Source organism: Pelophylax lessonae, assembly GCF_965119305.1.
Source record: "Pelophylax lessonae genome assembly, chromosome: 6".
Classification (NCBI taxonomy): domain Eukaryota; kingdom Metazoa; phylum Chordata; class Amphibia; order Anura; family Ranidae; genus Pelophylax; species Pelophylax lessonae.
This window is the reverse complement of record NC_138773.1, coordinates 67,340,272-67,353,829: the sequence shown is the minus strand read 5'-3', so window position 1 is coordinate 67,353,829 and position 13,558 is coordinate 67,340,272. Positions and strand designations below refer to the sequence as shown.

At 44.9% G+C, this 13,558-nt stretch overlaps 1 protein-coding gene across 5 annotated transcripts in view; it reads left to right on the top strand.

The window, feature by feature from the left end:
* TNRC6A (trinucleotide repeat containing adaptor 6A) overlaps window positions 1-13,558 on the top strand; it is a 191,944-nt gene that overhangs the window by 63,207 nt on the left and 115,179 nt on the right. For all 5 annotated transcript variants that reach the window (XM_082261069.1, XM_082261070.1, XM_082261068.1 and 2 more), the window contains one exon: window positions 10,248-10,338. In XM_082261069.1, the coding sequence (XP_082117195.1) occupies window positions 10,248-10,338 (91 nt within the window). The remainder of the gene's footprint in view (window positions 1-10,247; window positions 10,339-13,558) is intronic.

The window sequence follows — 13,558 nt, the reverse complement described above, 5'->3', positions numbered from 1 at the left end:
CCTAGTGGGGTCACAGTGCACAAACATCAACACTGACAGATTCTAAACTATTTCTATCCAAAACTTTACATCTGCCTGTTCTATAGTGGTGTGTTACCTGTAATGTACCTCTTACATGCATTATTTTAACCCCTTGCCATCGCTTTCCAGTGGCCCTATAGGTGAGTGTTAATGCCTGGAGGCAGAGATGGATTCCTGAACATGTGATGGCTATATGTGATTGCTATGATTGGCTTTCATAATAGTTGCAGGACTGTAGTTCATTCTGCTGGCTCCCATTCATGAACTATAGCCGAGAGCTGTCATTAATCATTCTCATGGTAATGCACTTTGAGCATGCTCTTGGCACAGAACCTCAGAGCCTCATGGATGCATACAGTATGTTCAATGGTTGGGCATTAAATTGGTTGTAAACCTCAGATGTGAAATATGAACGAAGCATATCCCTCTATAGTGTGTACTTGTCTCAATTAAGAGCACTAAGAGTAATTTCAGTCTGCTGCTTCGTTCTTCTATCGGCATGAATCACTTCTGACAAGTTTACCTGGCGCCAAGAGAAAAATGGTGACGAGGAGGGTTCTCCAGCTGTCCTTTCTCTCTGATCAGCTCTGAGCTCTCCTCACTGGGCTCTGCAGAGTGTACCTTCAGCTCTCTGCCCCCTTTTTTTCTGACAGCTCAGACAAGCTTAAGGCCCCTTTCACAAAGATGGACCGTTCAAATCCGCCTGTCATTTTTTTTTGCGGATCTGAACGTTCACCCCATGCATCTCTATGGGGCAACGGATGTCAGCGGAGAAATGTCCGCTGACATCCGATCCGTCATATCTGGACGGGTGGAAACCCTATTTTCCATCCGTCCAGCGGATCGGATGAGAACGGACAGGCGGTCCATTCCTATCTGATTCCCCCATAGAGATGCATGGGGAACTGGCAGCTCTGTCTCCTCACACAGCGCGGAGACACAGCTATCATCCTCCTGCTCAGCGGGGGATCGGCGGATTGGTCCCCCGCTGAGAAAAACGGAGTCCGCCTGACGGACTCAGTGTGTGAAAGGGCCCTTATAAATTCTGGACTTTGGATGTAGAGAAGAGAAGCCTGCAGATAAACAGGTATAACTTATGTAGGAGGATTTGTTTTATCTCTGTATTTCACATTAGGCCAGTCACTTTACTAGGTATATGTAAGGGTTTACAACTACTTTAAGGCCCACTTGCCTTGTGTCTAGGTTTACTGTTTGGGCACATTTGCACGGGTACATTCATGGGCTGCTGTACCTGTGGGAAATGCAAGCAAAAGTTCAATTTTCCAAAATGCGGTTTGCCATATCTGTACCTGCGTTTTGGCGGCAGGTGCGGAAACACGTGTGATTTATGTGTTCTCCCAATCGCAGTAGTGTGACACTATTGTTTGTTTACCTTTTTAAGTTTATTCCATAGTGTTCACATTTGATTCCCCCTGTAAAGTACAGTGCCACGTTGGCTCACACTCCTAGTGGTTATATGGTAATGTTTACATTTGCACTGTGCGGAATAGGGAACATTTGTTTTCTTGTAGTGGTCCAGAAAGCAGCCAATAACAGTAGAGGGAATTATCAAGGGGCTCGCTCACTCTTGCACACAGTTTGGGATATCTGGCTCTGCAATTTTGAAAGCACTGATAATTAGAGGCGTAATCTCCAGCGAGTACTCATCTGTGTAATTAATATGATCTGGTTTTTATTATTAACTGGCAAACTATAATAAAGACCCTGTTAATAGAATTATGTAATTCATGGCTGTTTTCTACACGCCTTCTGCGTTCAGTCAGCTGCAGACTCCTTGTTATGATTTTCAAGATTTCCATAGCAAACCTCCAATTTGCATGTCTTGTGTTAGCTTGTCAGGGGAGTTAAACGCTGATTGGTTTGCTGATGTTTGTCTGCCTTTTTTCTTTTTTTTTGTGATCTCTATTTAGCAAAGTCGGTGTAGAATGGCCTGAATAATAAGGGATTGTTGTGTTTTCTACAGCAGAATTCCTGCGGTAACAATTGTTGCTTTCATTCAGTTATTTGCAGTGAAGGGCATGCAGTCTTCATGGTTTATTTAAAGAACATGGACTGCTTTTTGTATATACTCATTCTCTTTATTTCCCTCGTTAGTGTTTTTATATGTACATGTGTTGGCAGACGCTTTGCTGTTATGCTAAAGGTGTGGTAAATGGGGTACGTGAATCTTTTTTAGGAACCCCATGCAAACAGATTTCTGCAATTTTAAAATCTCAGTAAAAGGCGATTTGACAAGCTTTGGAGGGTGTAAAACATGAAAGTAGTTTATTATGCAACAAGTTGTGGTTTTTGCTTTTTGTTTGTGATGACTGTGGTAGAACTATTGAAGGAAACTTGCCATGACTAAATAGGTTTCCAAGGACGATGTCTCCTAAGATTATTGTTGCTTGGCTGTATGATGATGCTCTGGCCTTTAAAGCCGTAATAAACCCCAAAACAAGAAATGTATTATATTGCAGCTTACCAATTCTTAGATGTGGCAGCAGCATTGGTTTCCTTTTTAAGGTTTATTTTTCCTTTATTTTCCAACTTCCTTTAACAGACCAAGTAAAAGTGGCAGAATATTGAGTTAAACCTTTTAACACAGGGCTGCTTTACAATGGTCACATTTGCGTCTTTTATGTAAAACCTTTATCCCCTACCTCAAAAAAAAAAAAAAAAGTTACTATAACTGTTTAAAAAGTGTTATGCCTAGTACACACAATGAGAAAATCGGGCAGAAAAAACACTTTTAGAACGATTGTACGATAATCTGATCGTTAGTACACAGCTTTCGAGAGCTGATCTTGACACTTAATGCAAAATCATCCAAAGAGACTAACAAGAAAATTTCTCTTGTACGATACCAGAACTATTTTAGTTTAACCACTTCAGCTCCGTAAGGTTTTACCACCTTCCTGACCAGGCCATTTTTTGCGATAAGGCACTGCATTGCTTTAACTGACAGTTGTGCGATGCTGTACCTAAATAAAATTGATGTCTCTTTTTTCCACAAATAGAGCTTTCTTTTGGTGGTATTTGATCACCTCTGCGGTTTTTATTTTTTGCGCTATTAAAAAAAAACCCCAATTTTGAAACAAACAAAAACAAAAAAAAAAAAACTATTTCTTTACTTTCTGCTATAAAACATATCCAATAAAAAAAAGTAAAAAATCGATTTTTTTCATTAATTTAGGCAAATATGTATTCTGCTACATATTTTTGGTAAAAAAATTCTAATAAGTGTAAATGGATTGGTTTGTGCAAAAGTTATAGCGTCTATGGGATACATTTATTGACTTTTTATTTTTCATTGTTTTTACTATTAATTGCAGCGATCAGCGATTTTTAGCGGGATTTCAGCGGACAAATCTGACACTAAGTGACACTTTGGGGACTAGTGACACCAATACAGTGATCAGTGCTAAAAAAAAAAAAATCACTGTTATTCTATAAATGACACTGGCAGGGAAGGGGTTAACTCAAGGGGCGATCAAGGGGTTAAGTGGGTTCCTAAGGAGTGCTTTCTAACTGTGGGGGGGAGTGAATGCACTAGAGGATAAGAGACCTGTGTTTCAGCTTAGCTGAAACGCAAGTTCTCTTTTACTCGCTGACAGAACAGCGGTCTGCCTTGTTTACATAGGCAGACTGCCGTTCTGTCATTCCACCAAACGACGGCGGCACGTGCACAAAATCGCGTACATGTACGTGATTTTGCACAGCCGGGCCGCCCTGCCACAGTATATGTGTGGTGGGCGGTCCGGAACTGGTTACCACTTAACTACCTCAATACTGGGCACTTAAACCCCCTTCCTTCCCAGACCAATTTTCAGCTTTTAGCGCTGTTGCAATTTGAATGACAATTGCGCGGTCATGCAACACTGTACCTAAACCAAATTTGTGTAATTTTTTCCCCATAAATAGAGCTTTCTTTTGGTGGTATTTGATCACCGTCAGGTTTTTTCTTTTTTGGTGCACAAATAAAAAAAGACTGAAAAGTTTGAAAAAAAAAAGTTTTTTTGTTTAGGTTATAAAATTTTGTAAATAGATATGATTTTTCCTGCACTGATGAGCACTGATGATGCCGCACTGACAGGCACTGATGAGGAGACACTGATGAGGAGACACTGATGGGGTGGCACTGATGGGGTGGCACTGATATGCAGCACTGATGGGCACTGATAGGTAGCACTGATATGCAGCACTGATGGGCACTGATATGTGGCACTGATAGGCAGCGCTGATAGGCAGCGCTGATGGGCACTGATAGGCAGCGCTGATGGGCACTGATAGGCAGCGCTGATGGGCACTGATAGGCAGCGCTGATGGGCACTGATAGGCAGCGCTGATGGGCACTGATAGGCAGCGCTGATAGGTGGCACTGATTGGCGGCACTGATAGGTGGCACTGATTGGCGGCACTGATAGGTGGCACTGTTGGGCGGCAATGATCGGCACTGATCGGCACTGATGGGGGGCACTGATCGGCACTGATGGGGGGCACTGATCGGCACTGATGGGGGGCACTGATCGGCACTGATGGGGGGCACTGATGGGCACTGATGGGGGGCACTGGTGGGCAGTAATGGGCACTGGTGGGCGGCACTGATAGATGGCAATAACTGCACTGGTGGGCAGCACTGATAGATGGCATTGGTGGGCAACACTGATAGGGAGGGCACTGGGGGGCTCTCTGAGCCCTGCTTGCCATCCCTGGTGGCCATGGTGGGCATCCCTGGTGGTCATGGGTGGGCATCCCTGATGGCTTAGTGGCACCCCTCCCCCCCCCCCCCCAAGGCTGTACTGGTAATCAATCATCTGATTACCAGCACAGACCCCCCCCTGTGATCAGTGAGTAATTAGAAATACTCACTGATCACTCCAGCAGCAGCACCGATGCTCTTCTCTTCTCCTCACTGACAGGATCTGTCAGGAGGAGAAGAGATCGAAGCCGTTACAACGGCTCTATTTACATTACATGACGGCTGTGATTGGACACAGCCGTCATGTGATCAGGAGGGCCAATCACAGGGCCCTCCTGCCGAATGATGTTGCTCTGTGTCCGAGGGACACAGGCACATCGAGATCGCGCCGCTGCGCGTGCCCGCGGCGGCGCGATCTCTCTCCTTCTGAAGGACGTTCCGGAACGTCCATTCAGAAGGACGAGACTCCCACCCGGCCGTATATTTACAATGGCCCGGGTGGGAGGTGGTTAAAGACCAGACCTATTTCTGACATTTGTTGTTTACAAGTTAAAATCAATATTTTTTGCTAGAAAATTGCTTAGAACCCCCAAACATATGTATTTTTTCCAGCAGAGACACTAGAGATCATTGCAATACTTTGTCACACTGTATTTGCGCAGCAGTCTTACAAACGCAGTTTTTTTTTTTTTTTTTGAAAAAACTTTTTTTGAATAAAAAAAAAACAGTTAAGTTAGCCCAATTTTTTTCTATAATGTGAAAGATAATGTTACGTTGAGTAAATTAATACCTAACAGGTCATGCTTGAAAATTGCGCACGCTCGTGGAATTGCAACAAACTTTGGTACCTAAAATTGATCACTTCTATTCCTATTACAAGGAATGTAAACATCCCTTGTAATAGAAATAAGCAGGACAGTTCCTCTTTAATGTGAGATCTGGGGTCAAAAAGACCTCAGATCTCATATTTACACTAAAAGCAATAATAAAAAAAAAATTGGCCCTTTAACCACTTACCGCAAAGTGACGTAGGACTACGTCGGCAAACTTTGCGGTAGTATACCGGGATGATGCCTCAAGCTAGAGGCACCATCCCAGTTCTGTGGTGTACAGTAATGACCGATGCGGCTCGGGAGCCGCTCGATCGTTATCCGGGTGAGTGGGAGGGGTCTTTTAGACCCTCTATCCCTCCATAAAGTGTACCTGTCACTGCATATTGGTGTCACAAGGGATGTTTACATTGTTTGTGACAGCAATAAAAGTGATCAGATTTTTTTTTTTTTTTAAAAAAACCTGTAATAAAGTTAAAAAAAAATAAATAGGAAAAAAAAAAATTTTAGCCGCCCCCATCACCGTTAGCTCGCGCACAAAAAAAGCTTATACGGAAGTCGAGCCGCAAATAAAATTGCTGTTCAAACCACACATGTGAGGTATCGCCGCGATCGCCAGAGCATGAGCAATAATTAAAAAAAAAAAGAGCTACACTCGAACTCTAAACTGGTAGCCATTAAAAAAATTTAAAGCGTCGCCTATTGAGATCTCTATTGACCGTAGATTGTCGCCATCCCACGGGTGTGCGCAGTTTTAAACCGTAACGTGTTGGGTATCTATTTACTCGGCGTGACATCATCTTTCACAATATACAAAAAAAATGGGCTAACTTAACTGTTTAGTATTTTTTAAATGCAGTGAAATGTGATTTTTCAAAATTTTTCCAAAAAAATGGCGTTTTAACCACTTAAGCCCCGGAGGATTTGGCTGCTAAACGACCAGGGGGTATTTTGCGATTCGGCACTGCGTGACTTTAACGGACAATTGCGCGGTCGTGCGACGCTGTACCTAAACGAATTTGACGTCATTTTTTTCCCACAAACAGAGCTTTCTTTTGGCGGTATTTGATCACCTGTGTGGTTTTTACTTTTTGCGCTATAAACAAAAAAAGAGCGTAAATTTTGCAAAAATAACAATATTTTTCACATTTTTTTATATGAAATTCCCCCCAAAAAAATGTAAAAATCAAAATTTTTTAACATTTTTGGCCAATTTGTTTTATCCTACCTTTGTTTGGTAAAAAAAATCGCAAAAAGCGTATTTTTATTGGTTTGCGCAAAAGTTATCGCGTTTACTAACAAAGGGAAAGATTTTTGTCATTTTTGTTGTTTTTTTTTTTTTTTTTAACGCGTAATGGCGGCGATCTGCGATTTTTTTTTTTTTTTTTTTTTTTTTTTTTGCGGTACTGCGACATTGTGGCGGACAGATCGGACCCTTGACTGACATTTTTGACACTTTTGGGGTTACCAGTGACATTTCTACAGTAATCAGTGCTATACATATGCACTGTTACTGTAAAAATACACTGGTAGTGAAGGGGTTAACTTTATTTGGGAGGGAGGGGCTGTGTGTGTCCCTAGGGGCGTGCTTTCTACTGTGATTGGCTGTGGCTTGAGCTGTAAGGACACTGATCAACGGTTCTACATAGTAGATCCGTCTGATCAGTGTTTTTACACCGAGGAGAATGACAGGCAGCTTGTTTACACAAGCCGAGTGACCGGCGGACATCGGGTTCGCCAGTCACACGCGCGGGGGGGGGGGGGAGGTCCGTGACCGAGCGGGAGCGCGCTCGCTCCCCAGACCCTCCCAGGCTAGTGACGTTAATTAACGTCACTCTGCCTGGCCGGGGCTGACCGCCGCAGTAAATCTACTTGCGGCGGTCGGCAAGCGGTTAAAGACCACTGCGCAAATACCGCGTGACAAAAAATATTGCAATGACCGACATTTTATTCTCCAGAGTCTTTGCTAAAAAAATATATATAATGTTTGGGGGTTCTAACTTGTAAACAAAAAGTGTCTGAAATAGGGCTGGGGCTTAAGTGGTTAAGGCCATTGGGCAGAAGTGACATTTGACGTCACTCCGGTCCTCCAAAGGCATAGAGTCAAGTGGGGGCCATCTTGCCCTCACTCGACTTTCTGCCCTGCAAAACAGGGGATTGAATTGTTTTCCCTGCTACCGACGGCTCCGCTAAGCAGGGAAAACGACTGGGAAGCGGCAGGAGGGGGGTGGGCACCTTTCCCACTGCCCATAAAAGTGATCCCGTGGCTAATCTGCTGCTGGGACCATTTTTATGTTAAAGAGAATGTCCGGCCGTGTAAGAAAATACCGGTGTTATGGCAGCTTTCTGGTATTAACACCAAAGTAGCAACAGAAATACACGGTGGATGGTCCAGGGGTAGTTAATTGACCAAAACCGCACATGCTTGAAAAACAAAGGAATACTGTACGTTACATCATCGCGGAAAGTTGTATTCTGTCTTATGAGAATTTCCGTAACTTTAGTAACCTATTTGTTTTCGATGTGAGACTAACAAGGGAAAAAAAAAGGAAGATCATCCATCTGATTTTTCTCACCGTATGTACTAGGCTTTAGCTGGAGTTAGGCTGGCCATACACTATACAATTTTCTTGTTCAACTTTCCTTTAGATTTACCAAAACCATGTAATATGAGGTCAAACCTAAACACTTTCAATTTGTATGCAGTCAGGCAGGCCCTTGCACTACATAGTTTAAGGTAAATCTAAAGGAAATTGAATAAGAAAATTGTATAGTGTATGGCCAGCCTTAGGCTTGAATTTTTTTGTAAAGCCAATCTAAATTTTCTAGTGCATCTTCCCTCTCCCAGGCTGGTAATGCTGCTTCCAAGGGTGTGTCTGTTGCTGCTCCAGTGTGGGGTGGAGACACCCTAGGACAGGTAGTGTTACTGGCTGGGTTACCAGGTGAAAATAAAGGGGGAAAAGTCTAAAATAAAGAGAAGGCTAAATTACTAATTTGTTAGGCTTCAGTATATTTTTGTTTTATGGTTTTATAATGTCTCGTGGGATGACACAGGTGCTGGATGTTGAAAAGCATGTGGTATGTTGTGATGGTGTTTTGGCTGCAGAATTCGCTGGCAGCAGTGACCGAGAATTATAGTATGCAATGCATATGACATGTTCCAAATCTCTGACAGCTCACTCTATCAGGCCTGTCGCTTACAGGATGTTTGGAAGAGGTCAGAATCACCTGCCGAAGATGCAGGCTCCAGAGCTGTCATGTTAAATCTTCACCGAGAACACATGCACACAACTCCTAGTCCTAGACTATGCATGGAACCTTGACTTCTGCGCAAGTCAAGATTAAGTCTTGCCCCATCATTTAATTGTCAAATGGCAGAACTTCAAGTGATTGTAAAGGGACTTTTTTTTTAAATGACAAACATGTCATACGTATCTGCCCTGTGCAATGGTTTTGCAAAGAGCAGCCCCAATTCTTCCTTTCTGGGGTCACATGCGGGAACTCCTTGCTCCTTCCTCCTTCTAAATGCTCCCATGGCAAGCTGCTTGCTTTGGGGGCACTCATTCAGGCTCTCACCCAAGTTGGGCTCTGTTTGACACAGTGCTGGTCGGCCTCCTCCCTCTCCTCACAGGCTGTGATTGACCACTGCTGTCTCTATGTCCAGTGAGGAGGGAAAGAGAAGAGAGAGCCCCTGCTTTCAGGCACAGCGCTGAATTGAGATTGGGTTAGGTAAGTATTTAGGGAGAGCTGGGATGGGGTACAGAAAATATAAATATATATATATATATATATATATATATATATATAATAAATTTTTTTTTTTTTAACCTTAGGCCTGGTTCACACCTATGCAGGTTGCTCTTGATGCATATTCTAGGTGCATTTTGCATTTTTCAATACACATTTTTTGATCCATTGAAGTCTATGGAACCAAAAACACAACCTGCTGGTCCCTGGCCCTTTCCATAAAATGCACAGATGTGAATGCGACCCATAGGAAACCATGTTAAATGGTCTGTAGTGTTCTACAAAATTTAAAATGCACAAAAAACTTTACTCATAACAACTTGATAAAAAAGAATCTTCTTAAACAAGGAACATACATTCCACATTAATATTTATGCCACCAAAACTAGTGTGTGCTGTAAATTGCCTCCAGCACTATTCCTGTTTCTTTTTGTTGGAGTCTGCCATTTTGCTGAAGCCCAGAGTCCATGAGCAGCAGTAAATCTTTAGGCTGTCAGCCAATCGGCCTCTACTTTTTCTGCAGTGTTGAAAAATAGAGGACAGCTAAGCATGTGCTGAGCGGGGTGAGACAGTGGATTACTGGATTTTAAACAGTATAGGCACCTTATTTTTTAATGTTTTTACATTTAGCTATACCTGCAAAAGGGGCCAGACTAAAGTGACCTAGCAGGACTTCATTTTCAGACTAAACTCCACTTTAAGGTTCAAATATCTTCTTCTTTTACAACAGTTTTCAGTGAGACATTTGGCAGTTAAATGACAGGGTAAGCCTATACATTTATGAAAATTCAAGACTGAATAATCTGATTATTGCATAAGCCCCACCCTGACTATTTTTTTGTTAGGATAATCAGGATTTATCACTAGATGGATAACTTCTCTTCTAACATTCATAAAGCCAATGTGCAGATCGACTGATCAAATGTAATCCTTATGTTGTCTTTTAGGAGTACGGTGCAAGAAGAGGAGGTACAGTTAATGGAAGAAAGGAAAAATCGAAAGAACGATAAAAAAAAGAAGGAAGCTGCCTCTAAAAAGGTAATCTATTCTCATGAAAAAGGAGCTGGATAAGGGAGGATTGCAGCTTTAGTCCTTTTCCCCTTGCAGCCAAAGACAAATGTTAACCTTTTGTTGGTAACGTTCACTTTACAGTTATTTAAAGGATAATTTCACTTTTGGAACATGTTCAAGCTCATGCCTCTATCCCCCCCTCCCCACATGACACCGGTATCTTCTCCCTGCACCTGCTGTCAGAATTTAAAAACCACACAGCTAAGTGGGGCTCCACCCACACATCCATATCATTCATTCATAGAGTTCTGTGAATGAACTACAAGTACCATCCACCACCGCAGAGGATAGCTTCTTGTTCTTAATTGACTATGAAGGTGCTGGTAAGTGCTCTCGTAGTCCATTAATTCTTCCTACTATTCAGTAACTGCCTGCACAATGCACTGGCAGACAGCTGTACAATGTCTGCTGGATCCTGGCATTGCACCCGCAATCTGCTGATCGCGAATGCTTTGCCTTATAGACTCATATTAAAAAAAAAAATTAAAATGTACATTTCTCTCTCGTTCATTGACGAACACAGCTCCTGATCTTCATAACCATTGGGTTATACTGACCCCTACAGGAGTAGGACACTAGGCAAAAAAAGAATCTAGCTACGCCTATGGGCAGTCCCAGGGGGTATACTCCCTCTCTCTGCTATAGGTACTCGGTTTTTTTCTGCCTAGTCAGGAGTAAGGACCTAGTTCCTTGCTGGGATCTCTGGTCCTGGCAAATTATTTCCTTTTTAGATGGAACATTTTTCTCCTGTTTTTTTCCTGTGAGATGTGCAATCAACTGCCAGTCTCGGCGATGGACTAGATAATCTATATCCAGTGGTCACCCCAGTCTGGCCATCGATTGCGTGCAGACCTCTGCTCCATGCTAGGTCGGTCGCAACTAGCCCCACTGGATGGGGGCTGGCTTGCGAGTTAAACGCCTTGCGAGGAGACCCGGGTTGCAGCATTCCTCCTGGCCGACAGCCCCATTTCGATGGCAAGGGGTGCCATCTGGAGTGGTGCCAGTCTGGTTCCTGGTATGTAAGTAGCTGTCCCCCCCCCCTCTCTCCCTGGGGGGTTTTTGGGTGGACGTTGGCCCCTCCTTCGGGCGATCGGATCCCTGGGTTCCCCTCCTTCCCGTTAGGCACCCCCCTTTCTTCTGTCCCCTATCCTACCCCCCCCCCCTTATGCTGGGGCTGTGTGGGTGGACTGGTCCACCTCCTAGGGTGGGGGCAAGGCAATGGGGAGCCGGGGGGGTGGAGCACCGCCGGCGACTAGACGATTGGCTGTACGGGGGGGGGTGTTACCTGATGGTGGCTCCTGCCAGAGCCCCCTGTCCTTGAGGCCTAGGGAGCCCTCCTGGTGCCGCCATTTTGCTGTAGCCTGTGTGTTTCTATGCATGGCTGCCATGTTTGTGTAGTCTGGTGGCCATTTTGCGGTGGTTTGCAATTAAAAATAGCGGTTGCCATGACAGTGGAGCCCTATGGGTTGCGGTTTTGGCAGTGGGAGCCCCTCCTTATCCCCTGGTGCTGACTCCTGGATCTTTTCACTTTCTGATTGTGACTCATTGAGTGCAGATTATCCTGGTGGCTGCAGGTGCCTGTTTGTGCTGGGTGGTGAGTATGGTGGGGTTCTCGCCCTCTTTGCGGAGGATCGCTTGGTGCTTTGTGCCTGATAACCAGGTGCTGCTGTCACCACGGTGGGGGTTGTCCCTTTGCAGTGTTTTATACTTTTTGTGGGGTCCCCCTGGTGACTCATGGAGTCTTTGGTGTACATCCCCCCCCACCTGACCCCCTCTGAGGCTGCGGGGCCCCCTGCCTGGTTTCCAACAAGCCATAGATGCACTGACGACGGTGCTTTGTGTCCCAGGTGGAGTTGGCTTTCGGGCAACGGGCTAGCAAAAAGCGCCTCCCACCTTCCCCTGTCTCACCTGTCTCATCAGATTCTGAATCTGATTCGGCATCTGCAGATGAGGGTCACCCTGCCTAGTCTGCGACCACACGCCCGGAATCCTCAGCTAGTGAGGATGATTTCTCCACATCTGCAACTGCGCATGAAAAGGCGCTGGTGGAAGCACTGATTGTATCTTTGTGAGAGACCTTTAAGATGGAGGCTGCAGCAGCGACGGAGGCGCAGGTTCCTGTTGGCAGTCGCAAGCCATCCAGAGCGGCAAAGGTGTTTCCTTTCCTTGCCTATTTTGACAGAATTGTCGCTAAAGAGTGGGGACAACCAAAGCATCCCCTTGGGGTCCCTAAGCGATTTACTAGGCATTACCCTATGTGGAGTCCCTTATTAAGAAGTGGACTGTTCCACCCGTGGTGGACCCTCTGATTCTCTGATTTACATATTAAACAAGGCAACCATGGTTCCGGTGGAAGTGTCCCTGGCCTTTATGGATCCGGCTGACAGGAAGCAGAGGTTGTGGCCCGCAATATGTACACTCTGGCTGATTCGCCACTGAGGCCGGTATTCGTCGTTGCCCTGGTGTCACAAACTCTGACCGAGTGGGCTAAGCTTTTACACCGTGACCTGGAGAGAGAACAGCTCACCCCTGCCTTTGCTGAGCTAGCGGACCAGCTGGTCCAGGGGCTGCAGTTTATGATGCCTCTTTGGATGCGGCTCCCCTAGTGGCTTGGCTCTCTGCTTCGGGAGTGGTCCTTTGGTGTGTCTTTTGTCTCGAGTGCTGGTTTGTGGACTTCTAAAAAGGACTGGACTGATCTTCCCTTTCAAGGGGATTGCCTGTTTGGGGCTACCCTGGATGAGGACATTAAAGGTCTCGCAGGGGGAAAGAGCACTTTTTCTTCTGCAGGCTATTAAGGGCAATGAACCTCATTGTAGACATTTGCCCTCCTCCTTGACTCATAAGAAGTTTTTTCGTCCATAAGGGTCGACTGACAAGACCTCAGAGCCTGTCAGGGCCTCCTCTGGAGGTTTCCTGCAAACCAAGAGGGGGCTTCTCCAGACCCACGGACAAGGTTCCTTCAGCATGAAGGTGCGCCTTCACCCACATTGGGGTGAGGGGGATGTCTTTGTTGGTTTTAACACCACGGACCTGTGGACTTCCCTGGTACAAGACAAGTGGGTTCATGAAGTAATTCGATCCAACTACAAGATCGAGTTTTACTCTTGTCCCCCAGCAAGGTTATTTCCTTCGAACGTGCGCCTCCCCGTACTGTTTACAGGGTCTGTTTTGGGAAGTACAAGACCTG